The 26,191-nt window shown below is 36.9% G+C and overlaps 2 protein-coding genes across 3 annotated transcripts in view; both read left to right on the top strand.

The window, feature by feature from the left end:
* The first annotated feature begins 1,029 nt into the window (after positions 1 to 1,029).
* ptger4a (prostaglandin E receptor 4 (subtype EP4) a) lies at positions 1,030 to 4,480 on the top strand. The gene is made up of 2 exons (XM_024274715.2): positions 1,030 to 2,126; positions 2,435 to 4,480. The coding sequence occupies exons 1-2, from the start codon at positions 1,329 to 1,331 to the stop codon at positions 2,993 to 2,995; spliced, it is 1,359 nt and encodes a 452-aa protein (XP_024130483.1). The 5' UTR covers positions 1,030 to 1,328; the 3' UTR covers positions 2,996 to 4,480.
* Positions 4,481 to 15,713: 11,233 nt separating this feature from the next.
* loxhd1b (lipoxygenase homology domains 1b) overlaps positions 15,714 to 26,191 on the top strand; it is a 28,926-nt gene continuing 18,448 nt past the window's right edge. For both annotated transcript variants that reach the window (XM_024276310.2, XM_036213458.1), the window contains exons 1-16: positions 15,714 to 17,212; positions 17,760 to 17,874; positions 19,138 to 19,218; positions 19,310 to 19,494; positions 19,571 to 19,669; positions 20,721 to 20,869; positions 21,341 to 21,464; positions 21,763 to 21,872; positions 23,110 to 23,250; positions 23,327 to 23,462; positions 24,380 to 24,540; positions 24,614 to 24,700; positions 25,064 to 25,199; positions 25,289 to 25,443; positions 25,519 to 25,679; positions 25,857 to 25,933. In XM_024276310.2, coding sequence (XP_024132078.1) covers positions 16,582 to 17,212; positions 17,760 to 17,874; positions 19,138 to 19,218; positions 19,310 to 19,494; positions 19,571 to 19,669; positions 20,721 to 20,869; positions 21,341 to 21,464; positions 21,763 to 21,872; positions 23,110 to 23,250; positions 23,327 to 23,462; positions 24,380 to 24,540; positions 24,614 to 24,700; positions 25,064 to 25,199; positions 25,289 to 25,443; positions 25,519 to 25,679; positions 25,857 to 25,933 — 2,548 coding nt within the window. In that variant the 5' untranslated portion in view covers positions 15,714 to 16,581. The remainder of the gene's footprint in view (positions 17,213 to 17,759; positions 17,875 to 19,137; positions 19,219 to 19,309; positions 19,495 to 19,570; positions 19,670 to 20,720; positions 20,870 to 21,340; positions 21,465 to 21,762; positions 21,873 to 23,109; positions 23,251 to 23,326; positions 23,463 to 24,379; positions 24,541 to 24,613; positions 24,701 to 25,063; positions 25,200 to 25,288; positions 25,444 to 25,518; positions 25,680 to 25,856; positions 25,934 to 26,191) is intronic.

Raw genomic sequence — 26,191 nt, 5'->3', positions numbered from 1 at the left:
AGAGTGACTTTCACTTTTTAAAAAAATCACAACTTTTGAGTTATAATTCAGCTTTTACTGATAATTATTTGTTTTTATCCAATGTAAATGCAGTTCTTCTGAATGATGATTCTAGAGAAGATTTTGTCTGATTCCTCACCAAACAAGGACATTTGGAATTTGCAGTTTAGTTAATCTTCAGGTCATCATATCAGGAAGATTTTAGACATTTTTCTGTTTCTTTGCACAAATAGTTTGCAAATCTGGGAAAACATTTGAAGGCAGAAGAGTGAACCCATCAGCAAAATTCAGGGAAACCACTGATTAGATTTAGTCAAATCCAAAAATCAATGACATAAAAGAGACAAGATGATGAAGAAATCAATTTAACAATTTGTTCAGCTGCAGTGGTGAGTTGTCTTAAAGTTCCACTCCGGTCATCTTTTGATCAATTGAAAAAATATTTTTAATTATGATGATGGTGTTTTTGGGCAAAAGCAAAAAAAACCAAAACGTTTTCTAGGTCAGTTTTTGCAGAGTTAATTCAGCCTGTACTTGTTTAAAAAAGCATTTAAAACTGTGGCAGAACCAAAACGAAAACATGATTTACATAATCGAGAACTCACTGCACAGCGTGGGGTCTCACTATAGAATGATGAGTGAGAAAGTGGGAATAAAAGGCAAATAAGAAATTCATTTTAACCTATAAAGACCCTAAAAAATAAAATTATATGGAATACACCACAAACCAAGTGGACCACAAATGCATTTCTGATGTTTTTCTGTGACACTGATGTCACCGTGGGTTCTCTTACTGAACAGTGCTTTTTTTTTTCTTTTTCTTTTTGGCTGCAAAGAAAAAATGAGACCTTCAGGACGAGAAACAAGTTTCAAAGACTGTTACTATGACAGTTTTTGTTATTTTGTAAATAAAACATTTTACCTGAAGAAGTTAACTTCTTTTCCCATTATGATATGAATGTTTTACTCTTTTGGTTACCAGGTCTTCCTCAACAGCACACAGCAGCTGATGAGAAGTGTGTGATCAAATGAAGGGGAGGGACTGAACCCTGAAGCTCAAAGCAGAGAATCCTGTCTGTCCTCACTGCTGGCTGGTTTGTCTGCAGTCCTCGTGAATGAAACCAGTCTTATGTGCACAGTTAGTCAAATTCAAGAGAAAGTCTGACTCAGAAGAGGAGAGAGAGGATGCTCTGATGTAGGATGAAGGAAGGTTAGTTTTTCCGTGACTTTTCTTGTTTTTAAAAACTTTTAGCCATGTTGTTTTGGCTTTATTCACTTGCAACAAAGTTGCAGCCTTAAGAAGACTTTTTGTTTGTTTGCTTTTTTTAATGATACTGGTAACCATGAATAATCAGTCGATGACCGGGAGGACCATGGTCCCGACCATCCCCTCCATCATGTTTATTTTTGGGGTGGTCGGGAATCTCATCGCCATCGTGGTCCTTTGCAAATCTCGCAGAGAACAGAAGGAAACCACGTTTTACACGCTCGTGTGTGGACTGGCCGTCACGGACCTCCTGGGCACCCTGCTGGCAAGCCCGGTCACCATCGCCACGTACGTGAAGGGCTCGTGGCCCGGAGAGGACCCGCTGTGCCAATACTTCGGCTTCACCATGCTCTTCTTCTCTCTGGCGGGGCTCAGCATCATCTGTGCCATGTCGGTGGAGAGATACATCGCTATCAACCATCCGTACTTCTACAATGACTATGTGGACCAGAAGCTGGCCGGATTTACGCTCATTGCGATCTATGTGTCCAACGCACTCTTCTGCGCCCTGCCCATCGTCGGCTTCGGTCAGGTGAAGAAACAATACCCGCAGACTTGGTGCTTTCTGGAGTGGAGGAGCAACAAGACCAGCGACGCCGCCTACTCCTACATGTACGCGGGCTTCAGCTCTCTGCTGATTCTGGCCACCGTCATCTGTAACGTGCTTGTGTGCGAGGCTTTGATCCGGATGCACCGGCGCTTCGTGCGCAGGATGTCGCTGGGAACGGATCTGGCGCGCAACGTGGATCCGAGGAGGCGAGGGCGCAGCTTCGGGCATTTGGCTGGTGCGGAAATTCAGATGGTAATCCTGCTTATAGGCACATCAGTAGTGGTGCTCATCTGCTCCATCCCACTCGTTGTAAGTTCTTCTTTACCTTTGCTGTACGCGCATTTTACGCACGTTTTACGCACGGCTCTACAAGTGTTGTATAGTACAAATGCACCTTAGTAAGACTAATTATTAAATTTTTCCAAGTGGAATAGACAATTTATATGTTTCCCCATCACTAAAATATGTTAAAAGTTTGAAAACTACTAAACAAACATGAATTAAAACAACATGCTCATAAAATTATACCCAGATTTAATCATAAAATTATTTATTTTTATATTTATTGAAACGTTTAGTGCACATTCAAAGTTGCAGTTCCTGTTTTTTCTTTACAGGCTCAGGTGTTTTTGAACCAGCTCTATAAAACTCCAGTGGAGCTGCGGCTGGACAAAAACCCGGACCTGCGAGCCATTCGCTTTGCATCTTTTAACCCCATCCTTGACCCCTGGATCTACATCCTTCTCCGCAAAGCCGTCCTTCTCAAACTCATTGAGAAAGTCAAGTGCCTGTTTTGCAAGATTGGAGTGAGAACGCAACAGCGCCAAGGAAACTTTCACTGTACAGATGCTCATCAGCTTTCCTCTGCCATCTCCAGTCAGGACCCTCACTCCTTGGTGACCCGAAATCTGCAAGACGCCACAAACACTTCACAGACTTTTCTCTATCCGCCTGAAGAAAGTAAACCATGCATTCAAAATTCCTGTAAGATGGACAGCCTTGGTTTACAGCCATCTTCACCGAGAAACTCACAGGCTTCATATTCATCTGAGAAGGGCAGCACTGTATCTCAGACTAAGACAGAGATCACCCCTGATCTTTCAGATCTACCTTGTCTAAAAGATCCAGCGCTTCAGGTGACTCTGAACACAGAGACGGTGGAGGAAAAGTGCATCTGACTAGAATGCTGGCTGCTGAGAGAGTATTTCAACTTTTGAAAGAGAGGAAGACGCATGCAAATAATAAACATCCTTCTTATGATGTCAGACTGTGAGAAAGTTCTGTGACTGTCAGCTGCCTCAGCAAAGACTGACTGCACAAGTTCAGACATTCTGCAGACATAAACGCTCTTATTTTGATGCCAGCTTTGACGTCTGACCATCGAGGAACTCTTGGATGTAAAGTTACATTTTAAAGTCACAGAAAACCTTCTTGTGTCTTAGTAGTGCGTGTCCGACTGCCTAAAACAATGTGATTGATTGAAGCTTTCAATAACTTTTTATTTATCTGTTTAGTTTGGTGGCATTTGTTCATGACCAGCATAAGTACATCTCATGAATATGTAATTTACTAACTATCTTACATTGAGGGTACAAAGATTCCTGAAACATGGGAATTGCAAACATTATTTCCTGTACTGCAGAAAATTAATTGAACTATTTAGACGGATGTTGACTGAAGTGGAATAGTGGCGTCACTAGAGACAGAAAAGTAGCTTTCATTCTTCTCCAGGAGAAGGTTCTTGTTCAGGAAAACACATGTTTTAATGGGTTTATGAGTTGAGAAGAAACATTTGTGAAATATGATGTCCATGTATTAGTAAAAGTTTAAGCAGTTTCCAGTTTGCTAAAAGATTTTTTTTCCAGTTTTTAGTCCAGAATCAAAGTTAAAGCCTTTTTACTAAACCCTGGTTTTCATAAAGTACACATTGAAGGTAGAATGATTGTAAAATTTTAATTCGTAGGAAAAAAAACGGAAATGATATGTGTACCTTCAATTATTAATGAAATTGTAAGAGAGAAGGGAAAAAAAACGACATTCTAGCATAAACGAAAAGTAGATTTCTTAGTTCAAACTGAAAGCAGAGAAAATCTGTAAAATCTCTACAAATTAAGACATCAAATACCTTTGAACTGTTTCAGCTCTTATCGTTTTAGCATCTTTATGATGTACAATATTTGGCATCAGTTCACTGATGACACAGTGGTGTTTTTTTGTTTGTTTTTTTTTTATTTTTTGGGTCCCTCCAGATATTTTTACACTGTGCCTTCTGTGATTTGGCCTAAGTCTCTTGAACAACTTAATTTATTTTTGAACCACTAAAATGATGCACTTTATTTTGAAAATCAAGAGTGATATTTGGAAGTAGCATTCTTGAAAAAGTGTTTTAGGTTTTCTGACCCTGTATGTTTAAGATTACAGTACAAATGACGGAAAACCAGAAAATAAATATGTAAAAGTTGCAGCTGTGTTTTATTGTTTATACTGTTGCTTTCCAAAAACGTTGACTTTGACGTGTTATTCATTTATTGTCACTATAAAGTGGAACTTTTTCAAACATTATTTGTAAGTCTGTTTCCTTTTAGAAAATTTGGAGAAAGTATCTTGTGACCCCAATTAACCAAACAAATGACAGAGTGCAGCACTCAGGAAAAAAAAAAAAAGGAGGCGCATGATCTCAGCTCGAATGGAAAAATAAGTCAGGGTTACAGGAAGTAGACCTGACTGAATGCGAGCTTCTCTCTTTGAAAAATAAACACAACCTAAGCCCAAGATTCACTGAACGTGAGCTTAAACAAGCAATTCAGTGGCTTAGGCAAAGACCGCGTCAGGGCGTCCTCCAGACTCTGGGAACAACATGGATCCATTAAATTAAATTGTGAAAAAAGTGATGAGGGGCCCTACGGTAGATTTTAATGAAGTCTTTCGGTAATTTGATGATTAATACTCACCCTGGTTTACAGTTCTAAAGTAAATGTTGAAAGTTTAGAGTGTGACCTGCACAGACCTTCTCTGAGGTGCAGATCTGGTGAGTCATTCGGTTTCTCGGACACCAACAAAAACAAACATTTATGGATAGAGATTGAGTCAAAAGATGCACAGTTACCTTTTTAGAGCAACAACCAGACGTAGTGATGCTTCATTTAAGCACATTCAACCAATTTGATGCATTTAGGTACAGATGGATTCAGATTCAGAAAACTTTATTAGTCCCTGATGGCAATTCATTTGTAGCATTTCTAGTGCAGTTTCACACACAAACACAAACACATTAATGTGTCAGAACATGGTTTAAAAGGAGGACTAAAAATCTGTTTTCTTCTCAAGATCTGCAACTTTCTGTATACAAAATAAGAAGGAGAGGTGAAAGGACACAACCCTGAGGAGACCCAGTGTTGCAAAAGGTACGTGGGGATACTTTACCATTAACAAGGAGATGCTGAACCCGGTCTGTAAGAAAACTTAAAATCAAGAAAAGAAGCTGATCTGGTTAAAATCAGAAGCCAGTCTTTGGATCAGAATGAGGGTCTGTATTCTATTAAAAGCAGAGGAAAAATCTGCAAATAAAAGTCTAACATGAGCCCCGGAATTCTCAAGGTGCTTAAAAACATTGTTCGATAAAAAAAGTTTAGCATCCTCGACTCCCTTTTTAGGCTGCTATGCAAATTGCAGAAGATCCAGTTTCCCTTCAGTTAAAAACAAGATATAAGACTTTAAAATATGTTCAAATCTTTTCATGACAAGTGATGTCAGTTCATTCTAACAATGATTTAATTAATATCACCATTTGTGGTTGATAATTCATAGTCGATATTGGTTCATTGGTTCATCTGATTCACTTTTTCCACATCAAAATGATACAAATTAGAACATTCTTCCACACTGTATGGTCACATGTCTTTGCAAAATTCAGTGTTTCCACACATTGGACTGTAATGATGGTTTGATTGTTTTTTTGTTGTCATCACATGTGTGTTGTCAGCTGTGATGGACATTTGTACGTTATAGTAAAATAAAGCTACCGTACCCCAATCCAAAATGGTATTTTCCGAGATCAATTATTGAATTCTCTGATTTAAAATTATTTTTTTTATGGTGCAGGTCGGTTAAACTTTATTAACAACTTGTCTCACATAGAATAATCTAGTTAGATCGTAGGAATAGAAATTGATTAATCGATTCATTCATTAATCGTCACACCCCTTGTGGTAATTGGTTACCTTAAAAACCCGATCAAATAATCTTTTGATCTATTTCAAAAGCATTCTCAGTGGTCTTTTATCAGGATTATGCCATTTCTAGCAAAGAAAAAAACAAAAAAACTGTCATTTTCTGGTACATAGGTTCTGCAGAGCATCATTAGAAATTCATCTCGGAGTTGTGGGCGGGACCATTTGTGAAGAACAACCCCTCCCCCCTCACCTGCTTGTTGCTGAGAGCTCTCTGTTTACATGTTTTCCACAGAATTTCCACATTTGTCAAAACTTAAGCCGTCCTCATTTTCATTCTTGTGGTAGTCAGACTGTTTAGACAGGCAAATGCTACTGGTACACAACTTAGACAACATTTTGATTATTCATTTTGTACAGCAGTGGGGCACCAAGATTTGCTTTATGTTGAGCTTGGAAACCCTTTTTCCCAGTCAAAAAATAGATTGAATTCTTAGAAATCCCCCTGACTTTCAAGGGCCAGATGACGGCTGATTCATGGGCTCCTTTAAGTTTCCAAACATATTTACATGATGAATCTACATAACATTCTCCTCTTTATCATCTCCAAACTCATGGGTACATGCTCCAAAAACCATCAACTTTGCAGATAGTTTAAAGTTTTACTGGAAACTCTATTTTTCAAACTTTTGAACTAAATAAGATTTGTTTTTATGAATTTAGATTTTCTTTCACTTTCATTTCTGTTAAGTTTAGCTGTAAATCGTGCTATAATGTGCAAAATAGGTGACTAATACTGATAAAACGTTCAAGTTTAGTAAAGTTTTAAGCCCTGAACTGCCAAGTTTATGGGCAGACTTCAGTGTGCTTAGTATGAGTGGGCGGCATGTAATGTCCGGCTTCCTTCAAAGCTGAGAAGCTGCTTCATGTCAGAGCTCATCCTGCTTACCATCAGCTCATTGATAAACAGCAGGGAGCTGCTTCCTCACGTCAGCTGTCCTTCTCAATTATAAACAACACAAAACAACCCCAGTCTGGAAATGTGCCAGAGTGCACTCAAAATAGAAGCAGAGGCTGCATTATCGCTTTTCTTCCTAATTAAACCTTCCTAAAATAACAGAAAATATTTCATAAAGTTATTAGTTGGAGAACATTATATTTGAGGTTGATTTTGAGAACATGCTTTAAGCAGTAAACATGATAATTAAAGACTTTGACTTTACAAAGCAATTGCAAGCCTTGCCTAGAGTAGAGTAGAGTAGAGTAGAAAGCGTCCTTATAGTCGTGTGTTCAGGAAAAGTTAGACATGACACAATGTACCATTTAAGGCAAGTTTATAATAAACACAACACACAAGAAAAATGAAAAATATTAGTCATATTAGTTCACATGTTGCACAAATTTGCCCATTTATTGCACAAAAAGTTCCACTTCTAGCTCAAATTAGTTTACTAATTGCAAAGCAAGTATCCTTCTTGTGTGTTAGTTATTGTTAGTTGAGTGTGGTGATGACTTTGGAATAAAAATAGTTATAAAACAGATCCATATGCCTATGGAGCGGGTCAGGATTCTATGCTGCACCAGTGAAAAGACAATAGAGTCTCAGAGAGTCTTTGGTAAAGATCTGTGCATGTGTTCACTTACTTGATGCTGGAACAGTGGGACAACAGAAAACTGGGTTTGAAAACTGTTAGCTGGGGCCAAATTAAAACTATATCAGTTGATTATGTTGAGATCTAGCTACATTTTGAGCCCAGTTTAACCTCCTGTCACTAGTATGGCTGATTTTTTGTTTCACGATTTCTTACCAAAGTGTTCCAAATATTTTCTCCTGGCTGCATGTTTCAGCTCATTTTTACAGATGTTTGATATCATGTGGACTCGTAGAAAACCACGTCAGAAAAGTCCAACGTGTTGCTCTAATGGGATATTTACAGCTGCTGGTTTTGGGCCATTACTTGTTCTTTCACTAATCTTCAGTTGGAAGACATGACACAGAACAATAATTTTATTTATATTTTGTTCACAAAATGCACTGAAAGCCTTGAGGTTTCTTTATGTAGCTTTTGAACACACATTCATCAAGATTTAAAAGAGGTGTAGAGGTGGGACGCTCTCTCACTGCTGGCTCTCTGCTGTCAGGATGAGTTACACTGAGTTTCCAGGTCAAGAAGCTCCTCTGACTCTGGTAATGAAAGATTAACCAAACTAAACTTAATTACAGCACAAACATGTTCGTTTTGTTTGAATTTTTGTTTTATTCCCCTTGTGATCCATTGTTTAATGAAGGTGGAGTATCCAAGTAGAACAAATGTTTACATATCAGGTTTCTTCCAAGCAAGTTGCCTCCGTGTATGACTCCACCTAGTTAACATGAATTGTAATATTTTATCCGAAGATCCTATAAGCTTGTAGAGGTGTACCTGTTTAGTTCTGGCTTCCAGGCTTTGAAATTCATAATTTATTATAACAAATAAAATGACAGTTTTTTCCAAAGACAGCCAGCTGATTATGTAAAAGAGAAATGTTTGTATCTAGTTTTATATAATCAGTAATATTTGTATATTTCAGGTTCATATGGAGCGGCTCCAGAAACTGCAGTGTAACCTCTGAGTTCTTCTCATTTAGTGATTCTTGGCACCATTATATTAAATTATTGTAATACTCTAACCATCCAGTACACATATGTTTTTCTTTTTGCATTTATGTCCCCGCCTGCACAGTGAGTGGAAAGTTTCCCCTCATTAAAGCTTTACTCCATTAATCATTCATTTCACAACTAATTAAATTTATCGTCAAGCTTTACCACCCTTTATGCAGAAGAATCAGACGCCTGCATCACTTATAGAAGTTTCTTTAAACCAACTTCTGAAACGGAGCTCAAATCTGTCTGATCCTGATGGATCAAGCTGCAGGCCTATAAGGCACAGACAGCAAGAGTTGTGTCAAAAATTGTGTGCAGGGAAGAAGCAAAAGCACTTAAAGTAGCAAAGTCTAAAGATTTGAATTTAGAAAATACATATTCAAGTTAGTCAGGAAGCAGAATGAGCCGACGCACCCCTACTAATTACTAAAGTACAGGGAGCTGTGACTACTTAACAGGTTCCACAGGAGAATATGAGTTCATTCATTTTATATTTAAACAAATGTGTATTTTGAAAAATAAGCGTCTATATGCACAATAAATATAGCATCTCATTCCGAGAGAACTTTTTTCCATGAATGGATTCGAACAACTCTCAAATGTACTTTACTGGTCTACCTCTCCACCCATTGCACATAATATGATTATTATTTTTACTGCCTCAGTCAGGCAGACACTGTTCAGATTATTTACTCTTTTTAAAGGAATTTCAGCTGGACTGTAAAATGTTTTGTGTAAAATGACTTTTCTTGAGCTCACAGTTATTTTCTGCTGTCGATTTACAAACTACCTTATCTTTACTGTCACGTCGTATGTGTGGGAACCTCCACTCAAAGGAACAGGACTCTGCAAAAGTATGATTTAGTACAGGGATCATTTAGGCTGCCAAGAGTAACTAATAGAAAAGGCCATAAATCAGCCTGAAAAGCTTCATGAAAGAACCAAAGAAGGAAGCAGAAGACTTCTCTGGACTTGATTATCAAATTACACTGAACATAATGACACGTTTTTTAGATAATTCTCAAAAAACGTTTGTAGAGCGACCATTTTTTGCCCTCCAAGAGACATAAGAAAACTGAACTGAAGAAGACGAGAAGTATCCCAAAGTGGTCAATCCTTTAACTGTTTAGGATAAAAAAGTTTGAGTGTTGACCTTTTAGTTTGTTCAGAGTCTTAACGGAATGGGGTCTATCTTAACTGTCATCAGATGAAGGGCGTTGTACATCCTGCAGAGATACTGTACATCACGGGGTCAAGCGGTGACAGACGTGACAAACCACCAAAATGTTTCAGATTCATCCCCCAAGAATGACACAAAGACTTCAAATAGCAGATTCATAAAGACCAAAAATGTTTTTTTTTCCACAAAAAAATAAAACTCTTTCATGGACTCCAAAATCTGAACTTTAAGAAAGAAAAAGTTCAAGAAAATGTGTTTTACTTTCTGTTTATCAAGAAAAATTCTTATCAAGAAAGTATTAAGAATTTGAGAAAACATGTTTAAGAGACATTTTTCTTTCCCTGTTTTCAGATTTTTTTTTTATTTTTCATTTTTGCTTATTTAAAGAGAATTTTAAACTGATTTCTAAGGGATCTGTTTTTGCTGTGTGTAACTCAACCTTTGGAAAGGGTTCATATTACTATTATTCATATTAGGGTTCATAATACTTAATTTCACGCTAAAATGTTAAAGAAATCCTCACTAAAGTTGGAAACATACGACTTGTAAATCCTGAAACTGATTATTTAACATTTCTAACCCTAAAACATGTAATCTCAGGCTCTTGGCTGAAGGAGTTTCTCTTGTCTTTGCTGGTCTGGAAAGACTAAACTTCACATTGTTCTCCAAGCTCACAAATGTACTTTCGTTTAAAGACCTGCAAAGATATAAAGAATAGATTTTATACAGAATGACAAACAAGTTACTTTTACAAGTTGAAGTAATGTAGCCTAAGGACACAATCTCTGAGGTTTGATCCTAGAGATCCTAGAGATCTGTGAGCATCACAAACAACTTTTAGCAATTTTACTTCTCACTAAAACTAGAGACTTTGAAAAACATTAATATAAATATATAGTATTCCCTGCCTACAGTAGCTGGGTAGGCTCCAGTGACCCTGTGACCCCTAAAGGGATTCAGCAGATCTGAGATGGATGGATAAATATAAACCATGCTGTAAAGTACGACTGAAAACTGTTTCAAAGAGTGCTGTAACAAGACTGTTAATTGTTTTTAAAGTTGTCCTTATATATGATAATTATAGCAAAATTATTAACCAATTTCAATTCAACATATGCACAAACAAATATTTTGTTATTTTATCCTACACTGGTTGGAGTAGAAGTGAGAAAGTGTGCTGTGAAATTTAATAAGTGGAACAGTATTTAGGTTAAAAAACTGTGGATGAGTTTATATGTTAAAAAGAACATGTTTTAATGTTAATTATTAAAGGGAGAGGCACCGAAGAGGTTTGACATCTTACCAAAAGTGGCTGTTTTAAAGTTTTGTTTACCAAATGTCAACAATTTTAAAAAGAATGAATCACTTGATGACTTAATATTTTGTTCCGGTCAGTTTAAGATCTACTCTGCAGTATAGAAAGAAAAAAAGAAGACTGGAAAATAATAGGATGAGGACAAGCTTGTTTTAAGACGCATATTGGTTTCTTCAAATACATTATTTATTTAAATATAATCAAAGTGCTTCCTAAGATTTCATAATTCTACTTCAAAAAAATCTGAATGAGTTTTGCAAGTATTACACTCTAAAACGTCTACTTTCATCACTGCAGATGCTATAAATGCTTCAAGGGCCCACTCCAATGACAATAGTGATTTTTGGTATATTTCATCAGGCTTTTGTTGCATTTTTAAAATGATGGAGAACTGCAACAGGTCTTACTTTGGATAACTCAGGTGACAAATGCTGTGGTAGAAACCCGTGGGAGGAGCCCCACAGGAAACCTCTATCCACTCTCCTCCTTGGGGGAAATACTTGCGTCATGAAGTCTTTTCTTCACCACATTAATGATGTTATCAACACAAGCCGTGACCTCGGGTCAATCAACTCTCACACACACACATCTGTTCAAAGGAGGACACTCCTCGGTCCAGACTGGAACCTGAATCCTGGACCGTGATGCTCGTGCTCCACATCAGGGACTCTGCTCCTCACGTATCCTGCTGCGACTTCCTCTTTATTTCCTTCTGTTCAGGCTCATCAGACCCTCCACTGTGTTTGCTTGGAGAGTGTCTCTTTTGTCGCAGAGTCACGGCCGTGTTATCGCAGTGTTTATTTTGGACAGGCCAAGAAACAAACAGTGGCCTTTATGCTAAAGGATCTGAAAGTTAGCATCAAGTTTTCTCATCTTCGGGGTAAATCGAGGTCATTTCCAGCAGCTGATAAGGAATCAGGGTGTTGTGGATGTGTCAAGCAGATAAGTGTGTTTGTTTTTGCCCACCTCTTTTATTTATAGTCACTATCTTAATTGTTCATTGAGTGGACTTTATCCTAATCACGTTGATGCAGACTAAAATAGCTGCTATTTGTTCAAAACAGTCAAATTTGTAATTTTCCTGCTCTGACTACTTCATAATGAAGTCAAAGTTTCTTGAGAACCAATCAAATAAACATGGTTTCACTATTTATTTTAATTCTAAGTCATTCATTTAGTATCTAGCATGTGTTTATGTTAATTTTGGCTCAACTCGCAGCTTTTTTTTTCCAGTCCGAGTTTGGTTCATCGTGTTCTCATGTGTCTCTTCACCCAGATTCAAAATGATTTGATTATTTACCCACAGAACAATAAACGGTTTTAACCTGAGCTCTGTTTTATTTAGCTGCTGTTTCCTGAAGCAATCTAAATATATGTGATTTCCTTTATCCTAAAAGTGCATGTGTGTGTGTGCACGTTTGCTGCAGGAAAACACAGACGATCCGTCCAAGTGTGCTCTGCCTCAGAGACGGCATAGATGCCAAATACAAGCAGTCTGGAGCATTTTAAAGAGGTCATCGTTAAAGAAAAAAAGGTCTCAGTAAAGAGATAATCAGTTCTGTGCTGTTTTAAAACAATAAAATACACTATGAAAGGTTTTGTATTGCATAAAAAAATAAAAGCATTAACACTCCAATCCCCACAAAATCCCAAATTCCAGATTATAACAGGAAACAAAAGCCGAAGCACAGAGGAACACAGTGAGAACGCAGCAATGTCAGAAGCTGGTTGCTTCAGGAGATGATAATCAGCTTTAAAGCCGCAGAAAATCTGCACGTGCATTCAGTTTTACCATTTAAACTGTCAAAATAAACACTTGAATCTTAAAACCAGTCAAATAAAAATGCAAAATTAAATTAAAAAAAGACAGAAATTGAACATTAAAATCAACTTTTCAAAAAATTGTACAGTTAAAAATAGAAGGTAAAAGACAGGACTGTTTTTGAGACTTTATAACGCTCATGCATATGTTAAAAAAATGTGACAGCATGTTTACATTTTATTTTAAAAAAATCTGTTTTAGTTGCTCGTTCTTATTTGCACTGCAGGGTTTGAGATTTTACCTTCAAACAAACAATAAAAGAATATCTAACAGCAGACATTAGGGTTGGGTTCTCTGTGAATATGAAAGAAACAAAACTTAGACAATGTGAGGAAATTTAAAAATAAAAAGGCAAAACTGTAAAACTAAGTTAACTTTCCAGAGCAATAATAACAAAACATATATTATCAATAAAACAAAATATAAATAAAACAACAGTGAAATACTTGCTTTTTTTCAACCCAATATCGCTTTCTTTTATCATAAAAGTAAATTATTGGAATGATAATGTAAATACGTACAGCAAACTACAAGGTTTGGATTTTACGAGCTCAAAATGCAGAAGACCTGGTTTGACAATGGCTAAAAATCTGACATTTTGATCAATAAACACAAGTTTGATGGAAAATAAAATAAAAAGATGGCATATTAACACCCAGACCATAAAGACGAAGAAGATCTGAGGAAGACAAATTGAAAATGATGCACTTAAATATGACTGGTTAATGAACACCCACAGAAACTGCTAAATGATTAGTAAAGTTAAACCAGGTGTGCAATAACAGGTGGAAAACAAAACAGGGTTGAAACAAAAACGTGACTAACCCGAAAAAAAAATCAATGCTCACAAAATGTAGAAATAACTCCATTCATTTAAGGGGCTTTGGTCACTAAAAAACAAACATTAGCATATTTTAATCTTAAAGAAGAATACGATTGAGCCTGCTTTGATCAACTGATAATGAGCTTTGAGAATCCAGCTCTTTGAATCTGTGTTCAAAGACCCTGCAGATAAATGTGTCTGAACTGCAGGATCTGCCCCCCTGTGACCCGCTGGGGGGACCCATCTGCCTCTCTGTTGTCCAAACTGCTTCCGTCCAAACAGAACTTAAAAGAGAGCTGATTTGAAAGCTCTGGTTTTTCTCTGCTGATGTCCATCTTGTATGTGATAAGTTACAAACCCCAGGTTCAAGACTCAACCTGGACCAAAAGACTTTTCCAGTCTGAATGCAACCTAAAACTCTCCAAACACTTTTTTTTAAATCAACCAAACAATTCTCAATGATGGTAATGAAGATCTTGTAGGATCCGTCATTCAAGGTCAGTTTTCTCAATCCGTAAGAACGTCATCTGTAGCACTGAGGAGAGACCAGGAACCAAGGAGGAAGGCTATAAGGGGAAACATGAGATGGAAGATGAGAACAAGAAAGAGGACGTTTCCAGGGATTCATCGCAGCTGAGCGTGTCATGACAGTCACAATGTCTACTGTAGAGCCAAAAGAAACAATGCTGAAATAGTGAACTTGCTGACGATGTATTGTAAATGCTACAGCCACGAGAAAAACACTTCAAAGAAATATATGTTTTGATGTTCCCTTTTAATTTATTGTTGTATTATACATCAAAGGTTCTTTATTAACTTGTCTCACATATATTTTAATGCTGTATTTCAGTTTGTTCTTATGTGTTTTAAAGTTTTTAGCTACATTTTTGATTATTATTTTCTAAATTAGGCTGGTAAATCCATGAAGTGGAGAATCAGAAGCAGTAATCAACAGGTGCTGATTCTGCTGAAGAGCATACAGGCCTGTCAGCACAATGAGAATGTCTCCCTCTGCTGGCCAGAATGAAACTGCACACAAGCTTTGCAAAAAAAATGTTACTTCAACGAAAAAGTTAACACCACACCAGACTTAGCTAAGAAAACTTTAAAACATTGAAATAATGAATTGTAATTTAATTTTAAATTATTTATATATGAACGTTGAGCTTTTCTTTTTTAGTATTAAGCAACATTCCTATAAAAAAACAAACCTTAATTTCACAGCCTGTATAAAAACGTCTTAAATTAATTAATGGATAATATACATCATGCTCAAGTATGATGAGACTTTTTCACAATTATCTGAACTAATATAAACTATTCAATAAAAATTCAAAAAGGATGTACAATTAGAACTATTGCTATTAATTTATAATTACTTTTATTAATATAATTTTGAGAAATTATATTGGATGCACTTAAAATTTTGGCTACTGTGGCCTTAATTGATGTGTATACTACTGATAAGAAAAATGTACGAGCAGAGCCAAAACAGAAACAGTGTATGGAAAGGATGTTAAAGTAAATATTTGTCTTTACGAATTTAATCAAGTAAAATTAAAAATAGAAGGAAGAAGTGCAAAAAAGTTATATATTAGATGTGAAATTGTCTTTTCAAAGTTACTTTTTCAATTGTACTTGAGTAAAAAAGGTTTTTACCCAAATAAAGGTCTGATATAGACTCAAGTAATGTATTTATGATGCACTTTTTTCTTTACTATCTTAAAAAAATGTGGAATTATAAATTTTATTTTAACATCAATTGTAAAATTACTTAAATATTCAATTTTGAAAAAAATCAAAGTAAATATACTTCTTAAAAAGTAAAAAAAAATAAGTATACAATTGTTTGTTAACAGTTATTAAGTTATTAGCAAAACAAATATTGTTTGATTAATAATATATAATATGAATTATTGATTAATTAACTTTATTTGTATCATGTTTGCTACAATTCATTCTTAGATCCATATGTTATTAGCATTATTAAAATGTTCCTTAAAACCCATTGAATATGACTTGGTCCATGTTTTCTGCCCTGCAGTTCATTATCGTTCCACTTGGGGCAGTAGAAGGGCTTTTCCTGCTCATTTCAAAATGGCTGCCTCCGTATCATCTCAAAACACTTTTAGCGGTAAAATGTTTCGTTAATTTTTAACACTTTAAGTTGAGGTTAGCTTGTGTATTGTTATAATTTTTTCCAAATGACTATTGTTGGATTGAAAAACATCTAAATTTGTTGATAATTAATAATTTCTAATACAGTTTCACCATGTTAAAAATGTGTGGATCAAACTTGAGACAATGGCTAAATAAGGTGTTTTTTTTTTTTTTTTTTGGTTTTTTTTTTTTTATAATCATGTTTGATATTTCAATTAATAGTTAAATGGGAACTGTTTCAGTGAAGAAATAAACCAACAGGACAGCAATAGGTTGAGAAGATAAAGAATGAATGAAAAAATATATATATTTTATACTGTTTTTAGTAAACTTTAGGCTGATTCTTTTCTTATTCTATAAAGAGTAATTGTCTTATATGAGTGGAAATGGAGTCAGAGCATTAGCTCATCCCTCCTGGCATTTCCTCGTGTGATCAGGTGACTACACGCACTTCATCATTGTTAATGACAAGTGTAAGTTAAGCAGCAGAGTGGGGTTTCCTCAGGCGCCTAGCGAAGAGCCTCATGGAGGCTCTGGCTCTGGACGGTCCTGCCAGCTGGTCACTGCTGTTCAGCCACAGGTCAGTTTAATCAAGTTTCACACGATCACACAGGAATCGGTTACGGTTACGAGGTAGTAAATAAATTAAAGATGTCTGCTAAAAAGAAAAAAACGAGTTCGGGTAAAGAAGAAGAAACCAAAGATGTGGATGACGAAGACTCGGAGGGTCAGGAACCTAAGCCCAAGAAGAAAAGTAAGCGGCTGAGTGAATCAAAGGATGCTGGAAGATTGAAGAAGAAGTTACAGAACGATGAAGAGGAGGAACGCAATTCTGAGGTCCGTGAGACGAATGTGAGGAAAAAAGAAAGAGAAAAAGGGGAAGTCAACACCAAGAAGAGAAAAGAGAAAGAGAGGAACGGAGATAAGCTGAACCATGAAATTAACAATAACGAGTTTGGAGATCAAAAGAAAGGAGAAACCCTTCCTGGTGTGACTGAAAAAAACAAGAAGTTCTCAAAGAAGTCCTCCGTCAGAGACACAATGGGATCAAAGGACAAAAAGAAAAAGAAGCAAGAGCAAGCTTCTTCAGACGAAGAGGAGGGGAAGAAGAAAAAGAAAGCAAAGAAGAAGAAGTCTCAAGATGACAGCGATGAAGACACCAAGAAATCAAAAGGCAAAAAGAAGAAGATTGAAAACTATGCTGAGATATATGAAAACGAGCTTCGCAGCTATGAGCCAGAAAAAGTGGAAAACTATGAGGATGAGTACCACAAAAAGAAAGGTAAACACAGTTTACAACCTGCTTCCTCATTTCAGTAAACTGTTTCACCAAGAAAATTTTAAGTTTGAACATTTGATACTCACTGAAGAGGTTAATCGTTGATTGCAGACACGTTAGCTCAGTTTCTCCAGCAAAGAGGCGAGAGATTAGATTAATGTTCATGGTAATGTAACACTGACAGATGCCGGTATGTTATTGTCAAGCTCCTGCTATGTGACACCTGTCATTCTGTCAACTAAGCACAGCTTCACATCAATCCCTGCATTTGAAATTTCAGGTGTCAAATACGAGAACTGCTCAATCATCCTTAACAAACACTAAATCTAACTTCAGGTTTGAGTGGAATTTATAGAAAATGCACTTTTGAAAAAGTTTATAAGATTATCTAATGAAGCTTCTTCATATTTGCATTGTGTTATTGTAGTAGGAACAACTATCTTTAAGACTTAACACAGTTTGAACTTTTATTTTGACATAAAATTACTCTTTTTTTTGCACTGTATCAAACCAAATATCACTTATTTCTGCATTGTCTCTAATCTTCCAGTATATGAGGTGGTGACCATCACTGGAGACGAGAGAGGAGCAGGCACGGATGCCAACGTTTTTATCACTCTTTTTGGAGAATATGGCATCACACCCAAGGTCCACCTGGCCAGCAAGTGAGTCTGGAAGTTGGTCAGATTCAGGACAGCTTCTCTTCTACACTTGATGCACAAAAGAGTTTGGGGCTGCAACCCAAAGAAACCTAAAGGAAATTGCATTTTTATCATAAACAGTTAGCAATAAAGATAATGAACTCCTTTAAATCTTTGTGAGCAGAGAGTCATACTCTTTCATTCTGAAAGAATATTCTTCTTGGCATGAAAAAAAACCAAACAGTTCATTTCAATTGGAGACTCGTCAGAATGTTTTTTTTTTTCCAATCTTCTAATGTCCAGTTTTGGTGAGTCTGTGTGAATTGTAGTCTCAGTTTCCTGTTCTTAGCTGACAGGAGTGACACCTGGTCTGTTCTTCTGCTGTAGTCCATCTCCCTCAAGGTTGTTGTGTGTTTAGAGACGCTCTTCTGCAGACCTCGTTTCTAACCAGTGGTTATTTGAGTTACTGTTACCTTAGAGATGTTTGTGGGTTAAAATCCCAGGAGATCAGCAGTTTCTAAAACACTCAGACCAGTCCGTCTGGCACCAACAACCAACCTCAAAGTTACTTAAACCATCTCCGTTCCCCATTCTGTCTAAATCCATTGAGTTGCTACCATGTGATTGGCTGGTTAGGAATCACTTAGACAGGTGGGCCTAATAAAGTGGGTGAGTGTATTTGTGCTTACAAAAAAGACAAGTGGAGGTTTGGAAAAAAAATACTTAAAAGTTTTATAATCTTTGTTTTGGCAGGGATTGAACATGTGGGTTTGGTCATCTTTATTTTTTACACAGATATAACATTTTCCAAACATACATGTCTAATAAAAGGCATTAAAATTTTATGGGTATGTTGTAAATTTTGAGCACTTTAGGGGCATTTTTTTAACTGAAGCACCTGAATTTACAGTAGAGATCAGGAAGCATGCTGCAGTACTTTTGTGTTTGTAGTGAATAAATCAGATGCTCATCCATTATATTTTATGTTGACCTTTTCAGTAAAACAGACTTTTTTTTGTCTTCCTCTTTAACAGCACAGAAAAGAAGTAAGAAAAGTTACTCTGAGTACAGCATGTTTGTTGTGATTCTAGTTTTGCATGTTTTTGATTTTTTTTTCTTCTGTGAAATATTGTAATTTAAAATCAAATGCTCCATGACTTTTCTCTTCAAAGCTGGCATGTGTAAATTATTCTGTTGTCTTCTCTTGTGTTGGTTTTGTGGGGTTGTTTATATATATATATATAATTCGTCTGAAAAAACAGATTTCACAGTTTTTTGTGCTTCCAGGAGCCGGACAGCCTTCGAAAAGGGCAAAACAGATGTTTTTAGAATAAGAACTCACAATGTTGGACTTCTAAAAAAGATAAGGTAATCCAACCTGAGTGCTGTCAGACAGGAGTGCAACATCTTTGTGTTATCTTCTGATCATGTGGATGATTTTACTCCTCTGCTTTCTCAGGATTGAACATGACAACACCGGCATGAGCGCCAGCTGGTTCCTCGACAGAGTCGTGGTGACAGATGTGCTTCGGCCTCACCTGAGGTTTTACTTTGCCTGTAATAACTGGCTGAGCAAAACGGAGGGAGATGGTATTTTTGTCAGAGACCTGCTGGGCAGCACAGACCCCATGGACATACCCAAATGTAGGAATTCAATATTCTCATTCTGACTGAAACACAAAAAATGTTAACTTTTCATTTTTTGTTTCTCATTTGACAGACAATAAATATTTGGTGAGTGTTTTCACTGCCGATGTCAAAGGCAGTGGCACAGATGCAGATGTTTTCATCAACATTTTTGGGGAAGCGGGCGACACAAGTGAGTAGATTGAGAACAAACTGTGGATTTGTTCTGAAGTTCATGAAAGTTGTTACATAAAGGGAAAAAAATCTGTCCTGTTGTATTAGTTTGTCATTCTTGTCTGATTTGTATGCATCAAAATGTCAACATTTTGTTTTTGCTGTAAAAATGTTAGTGAAAAATATTCAGTTTGGGTTAATAAAACCAAAAATATTAAAAAAGTAAAGATCCAATGGTGGAAATACAATAGAGGAAAAGGGTATTGAGTCAACCACCAATTGTTTAAGTTCTCCCACTTAAAAAGATGAGAGAAGCCTGTAATTTTCATCAAGAATACCTTAACTAAGAGAGACAAAATGAGAAAAAAAAATCCAGAAAATCACATGTAACGATTTGTGTGAAAATAAGTACTTAGTCACCTACAAACAACGAAGATTTCTGGCTGTCACAGACCTGTAACTTCTTCTGTCAGAGGATCTTTTGTCAGGAGGTTATGGCCAGATTTAGAGTGAAAACCTCTTTCCATCATCAAGGACACTGAAGATAAAACATGGCTCGGTCTTTCAGCATGACAACAATCCCAAACACTCTGCCTGGGTAACAAAGGAATGGCTTTGTAGGAAATATTTCAAGGTCCTGGAGTGGCCTCGCCAGTCTCCAGATCTCAAAATCTTTGGAGGGAGTTGAAGTCTGTATTTCTCAGCAACAGACCCAGAACATCACTGCTGTAGAGGAGATCTTCAAGGAGGACTTGACCAAAATACCAGCAACAGTTTATGAAAATCATGGGAAGACTTATAAAAAACATTTTACTGCTGTCATAGCAAAGTATTGAGATGAACTTTTGTTATGGACCAAATACTTATTTTCCACCATAATTTACAAATAAGTTCTTTAAAAATCTGACAATTTTATTTTTTCATTTTGTCTCTTATAGTTGAGGTAACTTTTATGAATAATACAGGCCTCTGTCATCTTATAGAAGTGACAGAACTTGCATAATTGGTGGCCGACTAAATTTTGCCCAACTGTAATACATTTTTCAATCAAATAACATATTTTTCTGCAGGTGAGAGGCGACTCGACAGTGACAAAAACAACTTTGAAAAGAGTACAGAGGACAAATTTACTATTGACGCACCAAACCTGGGTAAAATTAGGAAAATCACAATCGGTCATAACAACAAAGGCTCCTCTGCAGGATGGTTTGCAGATAAGGTAAAGGATTGAGCAAAAAAACTTCTTTTGAAACTCCTGTTGGGCCTCCTTCACCTCCACTCTGCCTCTCAGGTGTTACTTAAGACACGCGAACCTCTTATCCTTCATCAGTTTTCTTATCTCAGGCTGCTGTTCAAACACATACAGTGCCGTGTGCAGCTTTTAGATAAGCTCATTTAAATGGACACACACAGGAGACCCGTGTCGTCATCCTATCTGTGTAAGAGAAACCGTTTTTCATTAGGAGATAGCCTTACAGCAAACAGACAGATGAGTCTGTAGATTTGTTGCTACAGACTGACAGCAAGGTTCAGGAGTGACAACAAATTTGCATTTCACAAGTGTCACAATCAGCTCAATGAGTATTAAATGGTTATGTGTTTGAGCAGCTCAATTTACAGCAGAATGTGTGGATTAACTGATATTTAAATCATTTTAAACATGAAAAAATGAATGTCCCTTTTTATTCAGGTGATTTTAGATGATATGGGAAACAAAGTTGTGTACGAGTTTCCCATCAATCGGTGGTTTGCACTCGATGAAGATGATGGCAAGATACAGAGGGACATTCTGGTGGGAGCAAACCAACCCACAGGTGAGACTAAGTTATTTTATTTACCTAGAAAAAAACAGCAAATGTGAGTGAGGTAAAAATGGAAACTCAAATTTCAACATTTTTCACTCTCTTTGGAGGAATCCCACTCTTGCTCAGTCTAAGCAGTTAATATAAATTAGGGATGCATAAAATTGCAGACAGACTTGTAATGATGAAACAAAAGCTGACTAATTATGTCAGATAGGATCGGGACGGTCCTGCTCCTGCACAGCTTCTCCAGCTGTAGTGACTCATTGTCCTTGCCTGTGATAGGCTAACATGTAACCGTATCCACCAGGTATTGTGTACAACGTCCAGATTGTGACAGGAAACATTCGAGGAGCTGGGACCAATTCCAAAATTCACATCGTGATGCACGGCACCAAAGGCATGAAGAACAGCGGCAAGGTCAGTAATCTGGACCTTTGATTCACGTTGACCAAGAGAGTTTAACTTCACAAAAATCACAAAAACATAAAATACACAAACAGAAATGTGATAAATCACTTAATAATTTAAAAATGAATAATCAATTCAAAATTACATTAATAAGCTTAGAGAAGAAAATTAGAAGCACACATCCAAATATAAGACACATCTTTATTGATATTTCTACATTAGGGTTGCCAGAATTCTGGATCAAAAACTGAATCTTATGTTATTCCACTAAACTAAATCATTTCATCCCTGCCACATATCAGTCTGTCCAGATCTGGGGTCCGCAACTTTTAACATTTAAAGAGCCACTTGGATTGATTTCTTACTCACCAAACCCAACAGGAAGTCTTCCTTTTGAAAACACTGCTTCACATTTGTGTCACATCCAATAAACAAGACCATTATAACAAAGAAATTAATACATGGAAGGTAAAATAATTATATATATATAAAGATGCTAATAAAACAGAATTTTTTTTCTAAATATGAAAAACTGACTTTTGATAGAAGTTCACACAACTTTCCTTCAAAATTAGACACCTTGTGCAGCATATTATCATCTCATTGCAACTTATGTAGTAGTAAGTTTAATGTTATCGGTGCTTCAAAAATGTTTCATGGAATTAACATTACAATACACTTAAAAGCTCAAAAACGGGTAATTTCGTATGATGGATGAAAAATCCAACAAACATGACGTTCGTTTCCTTTGCACTTCTTTATTTCTCCCCCGCTCATCACATGCCATCACAGGGCAGAGCGCGCCCAAAACGAAAGTGCCGAGATCTCGCGATAGAACAGAGTCTCGCGAGAAGTTACAACAGGAAGTTAACAATGGAGACCCTTTAAGAAGGATTAGCTAACTGTGAACTGATAGATTTTTCTGCATTGTTCCTTGCTTATTAGCAAATTTAAAAAGAATTATTTCTGAAGTTTTAGTTTTTGTTGTTTTTGTAACACACAAATCATCTATTAAACCAAGACACAACTATGACCCAAAAACAGAATCATGGGAAAAGTAAATCTTTGCACCTCTAAATTGTATCAGATTTTTATTTACTCTTTCTTTATGCAAAGGTTTTATTTATTTCTGTAACTCTAGAAGAATTGCCGCTGACATACAGATTTTGAAAAAATATATTCCTTATGTGTTTTGTGGATAAATGTAGTCGTTTACGGAAGAACCTTTTCTTACCTTTTTCTGCAGGTGTTTTTGGAGGGGGGGAGCTTTGAGAGGGCGTTGACGGACATCTTCGTGGTTGAGATCGCTGCCCTCCTCAGCCCCCTCAGCAGAGTCACCATTGGACACGACAATGATGGGCTCAGTGCCGGGTGGTACTGTGAGAAGGTGAGAGGAGCAATAATGGGAAATGGTGGCGTCCTGCTGTGACTCGTCGCTCTGATCAGTCTTTGTTTTTTTGCAGGTGGTGGTGTACTGTCCATTCACAGGAATAGAGCAGACCTTCCCGTGTGGAAAGTGGCTTGACGAAAAAGAAGGCGACGGACTGATAGAGAGGGAGCTTTATGAGATGGTGTCACTCAGGCAGAAGAGGCAGAAGAGTGAGTTAGACGTGATTTACTTTTGATTTTTTAGAGTTTTTTTATTTGTTTTAACCAGACATGAAGAAGCTCATTTCAGTTTCTATGCTCCACATATCAGGAATAAACTTCCAGAATGACTGAGACCAGCTGAAACACGACCAAATTCACTCTCTACTCCTAAACTAATTAAAAACAGGACTTAGTTTTTAGTAATTAGTGTGGTACTAGCTTGTATCCTAGATTTTAAAAATGGTTAAGACAGATTTGCACAGATTTCTTTGAGTCTACTATGTTCTGATAATGAAATCTTGGATGGTTTATTAAAACACACTTTTTTCACATAATAAATCATTCAAATGCAATGCATTGTGGTCTTTATTCACCAATCTAGTGAGCATCCATGTACACCATTTTTTTTTGCAGATTCTATGGCACTCAGTTTTGGAATTGTAGACTCGGACAGCTCTACAAAGTGGAAAACACACTGTACAGTGTGTTAAGTTGTGAAGGAATTTAGACACAACTGCATTTTATTTGAGTCCAGGTTAAAAATGTGCCTGTTTTCTGCAGCATTTGGTTAGTTTTTAGTCAAAAGTTTACATCTGCAAGCTGTCTTTATGCTCATTTTCATTTTTTTTAATGATCACTTATTTTAGTGTTTCCTTTAAAGTTTTATGTAAAACATGTTTGTACAAGTCACCTTGCGTTGCCCAAGAGCTTAACTGCTGCCATTCCTTCAGAATTTGTGTTTCTGCTCCAACAAGATATTTTAGAAAACAGAAACTCTCTTCAACGAGTTCTATTAAAACTCAAGAAGCAAAGAAACTGACCTTCATGAACGGAAAGTGTCCCCACTTGTAAAGACTGCTCTCACTCACAGAAAAAAAAACAGGCTTAGTTTTCTATGATCCGTAATGATTTATGGATCTCCACAGAACACCCGTGGTCTCTGTGGATTTGGACGTCAGACCTGCCCAGCGCAGGAACCGATGCAGACATCTCGTTCCAGGTGTATGGAGACAAGGGCAAGTCAGACGAGATCAGGCTGGACAACAAGAGCGACAACTTTGAGCAGGGACAGATAGACAAATTTATGGTAAGTTTGATATTTTCATTCAAACTTCAGTTAATGCGATAAAACTGATTAATTCTTTGATTTGACTTCACAGGTGGAGTTGCCTGATTTGGGGAAACTGACCAAACTTCGGATTTGGCATGAAAAGAGAAGTGCTTTTGCGGGATGGCATCTCAGCAAGGTGACATCTAATCATCTATAATTCAGTTTAGTTTGCTCAAATGTGACATTTTTGTGTGCATTTTTTTACAGTAATGAAAATATGTTTTTAATTAAGCATGTTAAGGATCAATTTATTGCATATTTCAAAGTGTGCCAATTAAATAAGGGGATGTTCATTAAAATTATATTATTTGTCAATTATTTGCAATTATTTAGATGTTAAATAACTCCAAACATCCAGTGTAGCTGAACCTTTTTACATAAAAAATACACTGTAGAGGTGATGGTTCATTTTTGTTGGGTTTTGTGACCCAGAAAATCTGCTTTGCAGCACATTTAAAGCCATGCTTAGATAAGGAAGCCCCAATCTTTTTTCCTTCAGGTGACCATAATAAAGACCCTTACGAAGGAGAAGTACACATTTCCATGTGAGCGCTGGCTGGACATCAACGAGGATGACAATGAAGTTGTGCGAGAGCTTCCTGCCACTGGAGACCTCATCGATGAGCCGCTGCCCTGTACATCCATGCACACTGTGTCTCATTTATATAGAAACAAAACGTGAACAATATTGTGAATAACTCAATATTATCCATGTGGTGCGCAGTGATCAAATACAGAGTGACGGTATGTACGGGGAACTTTGGTGGAAGTGGAACGGACGCATCAGTTTTCCTTAATCTGATTGGAGAGCAGGGGGACACCGGAGACCGGCAGCTGGTCAACTGCAAAAACAACGCCAACAAGTTTGAGAAAGGAAACGTGGGTAGAAATGACTGGAAAACGTAGACCTCACCCTTCTGTGCTGATTGAAACACTGGGATTTTCTCCTCCTAGTTTGATGAATTCATAGTGGAGGCCGTGAACCTCGGGCCGATCCGCAGGCTGAGGATCGGACACAACGGCAAAGGCAGAGGCTGCGGCTGGTATCTGGGGAAGGTGACTGTGAGAGAGGAGGGACAGGCGGAAGCACATGCTGTGGAGTTCCCCTGCAACAGGTTTTCACTACATTTAAATTACTTGCTTTAAATGGTGAAGTAGCTTCAAATCAAATCAACTCATGAGAATAATATTTGCATGATTTCCAGTCATTTTATAGTTTTTTTTATTGAACCAGTAGTTATTTAGATTTTTATTAGAGCGTATGCCATTTTTTTCACTCATGTTTGGTGCAGGTGGCTGGACCGCTATGAGGATGATGGACAGATAGTCAGAGAGCTTGTGCCGTTTGAAGATGGCCAGCGTCTTTACAGTAAGACAACTCATTACAAAAGCTTTGTTTTACGGTAACACACATTCTTTTTAATAAGGGCAAAGAAAGACATATTTTCGTACTCTCTGCCTGAGGATGTGAGGGCTTCATCCACTGTGGAGGTTTTCAAGAGAAAACTTAAAACTCATAGTTTGTATATGTTCAGATGGTTTAATTGTCTGATTGCTGAAAGCAATCAGAGTATGTTATCCTACCTCTTTATTATATTTTATTATTTTTATTATATTTTATTCCGTC

The sequence above is a fragment of the Oryzias melastigma genome, linkage group LG9 (assembly GCF_002922805.2).
Source record: "Oryzias melastigma strain HK-1 linkage group LG9, ASM292280v2, whole genome shotgun sequence".
Classification (NCBI taxonomy): domain Eukaryota; kingdom Metazoa; phylum Chordata; class Actinopteri; order Beloniformes; family Adrianichthyidae; genus Oryzias; species Oryzias melastigma.
The sequence above is the reverse complement of the archived record's forward strand: the minus strand, read 5'-3'. Positions and strand labels throughout refer to the sequence as shown.

What these genes read in the sequence shown, in the direction of transcription:
- ptger4a (XM_024274715.2), top strand. Translation starts at nt 1,329, where the DNA reads ATGATACTGGTAACCATGAATAATCAGTCGATGACCGGGAGGACCATG. An exon ending in TCTGCTCCATCCCACTCGTT is followed by an intron (nt 2,127 to 2,434) that starts GTAAGTTCTTCT and finishes TTTTCTTTACAG; the next exon opens with GCTCAGGTGTTTTTGAACCA.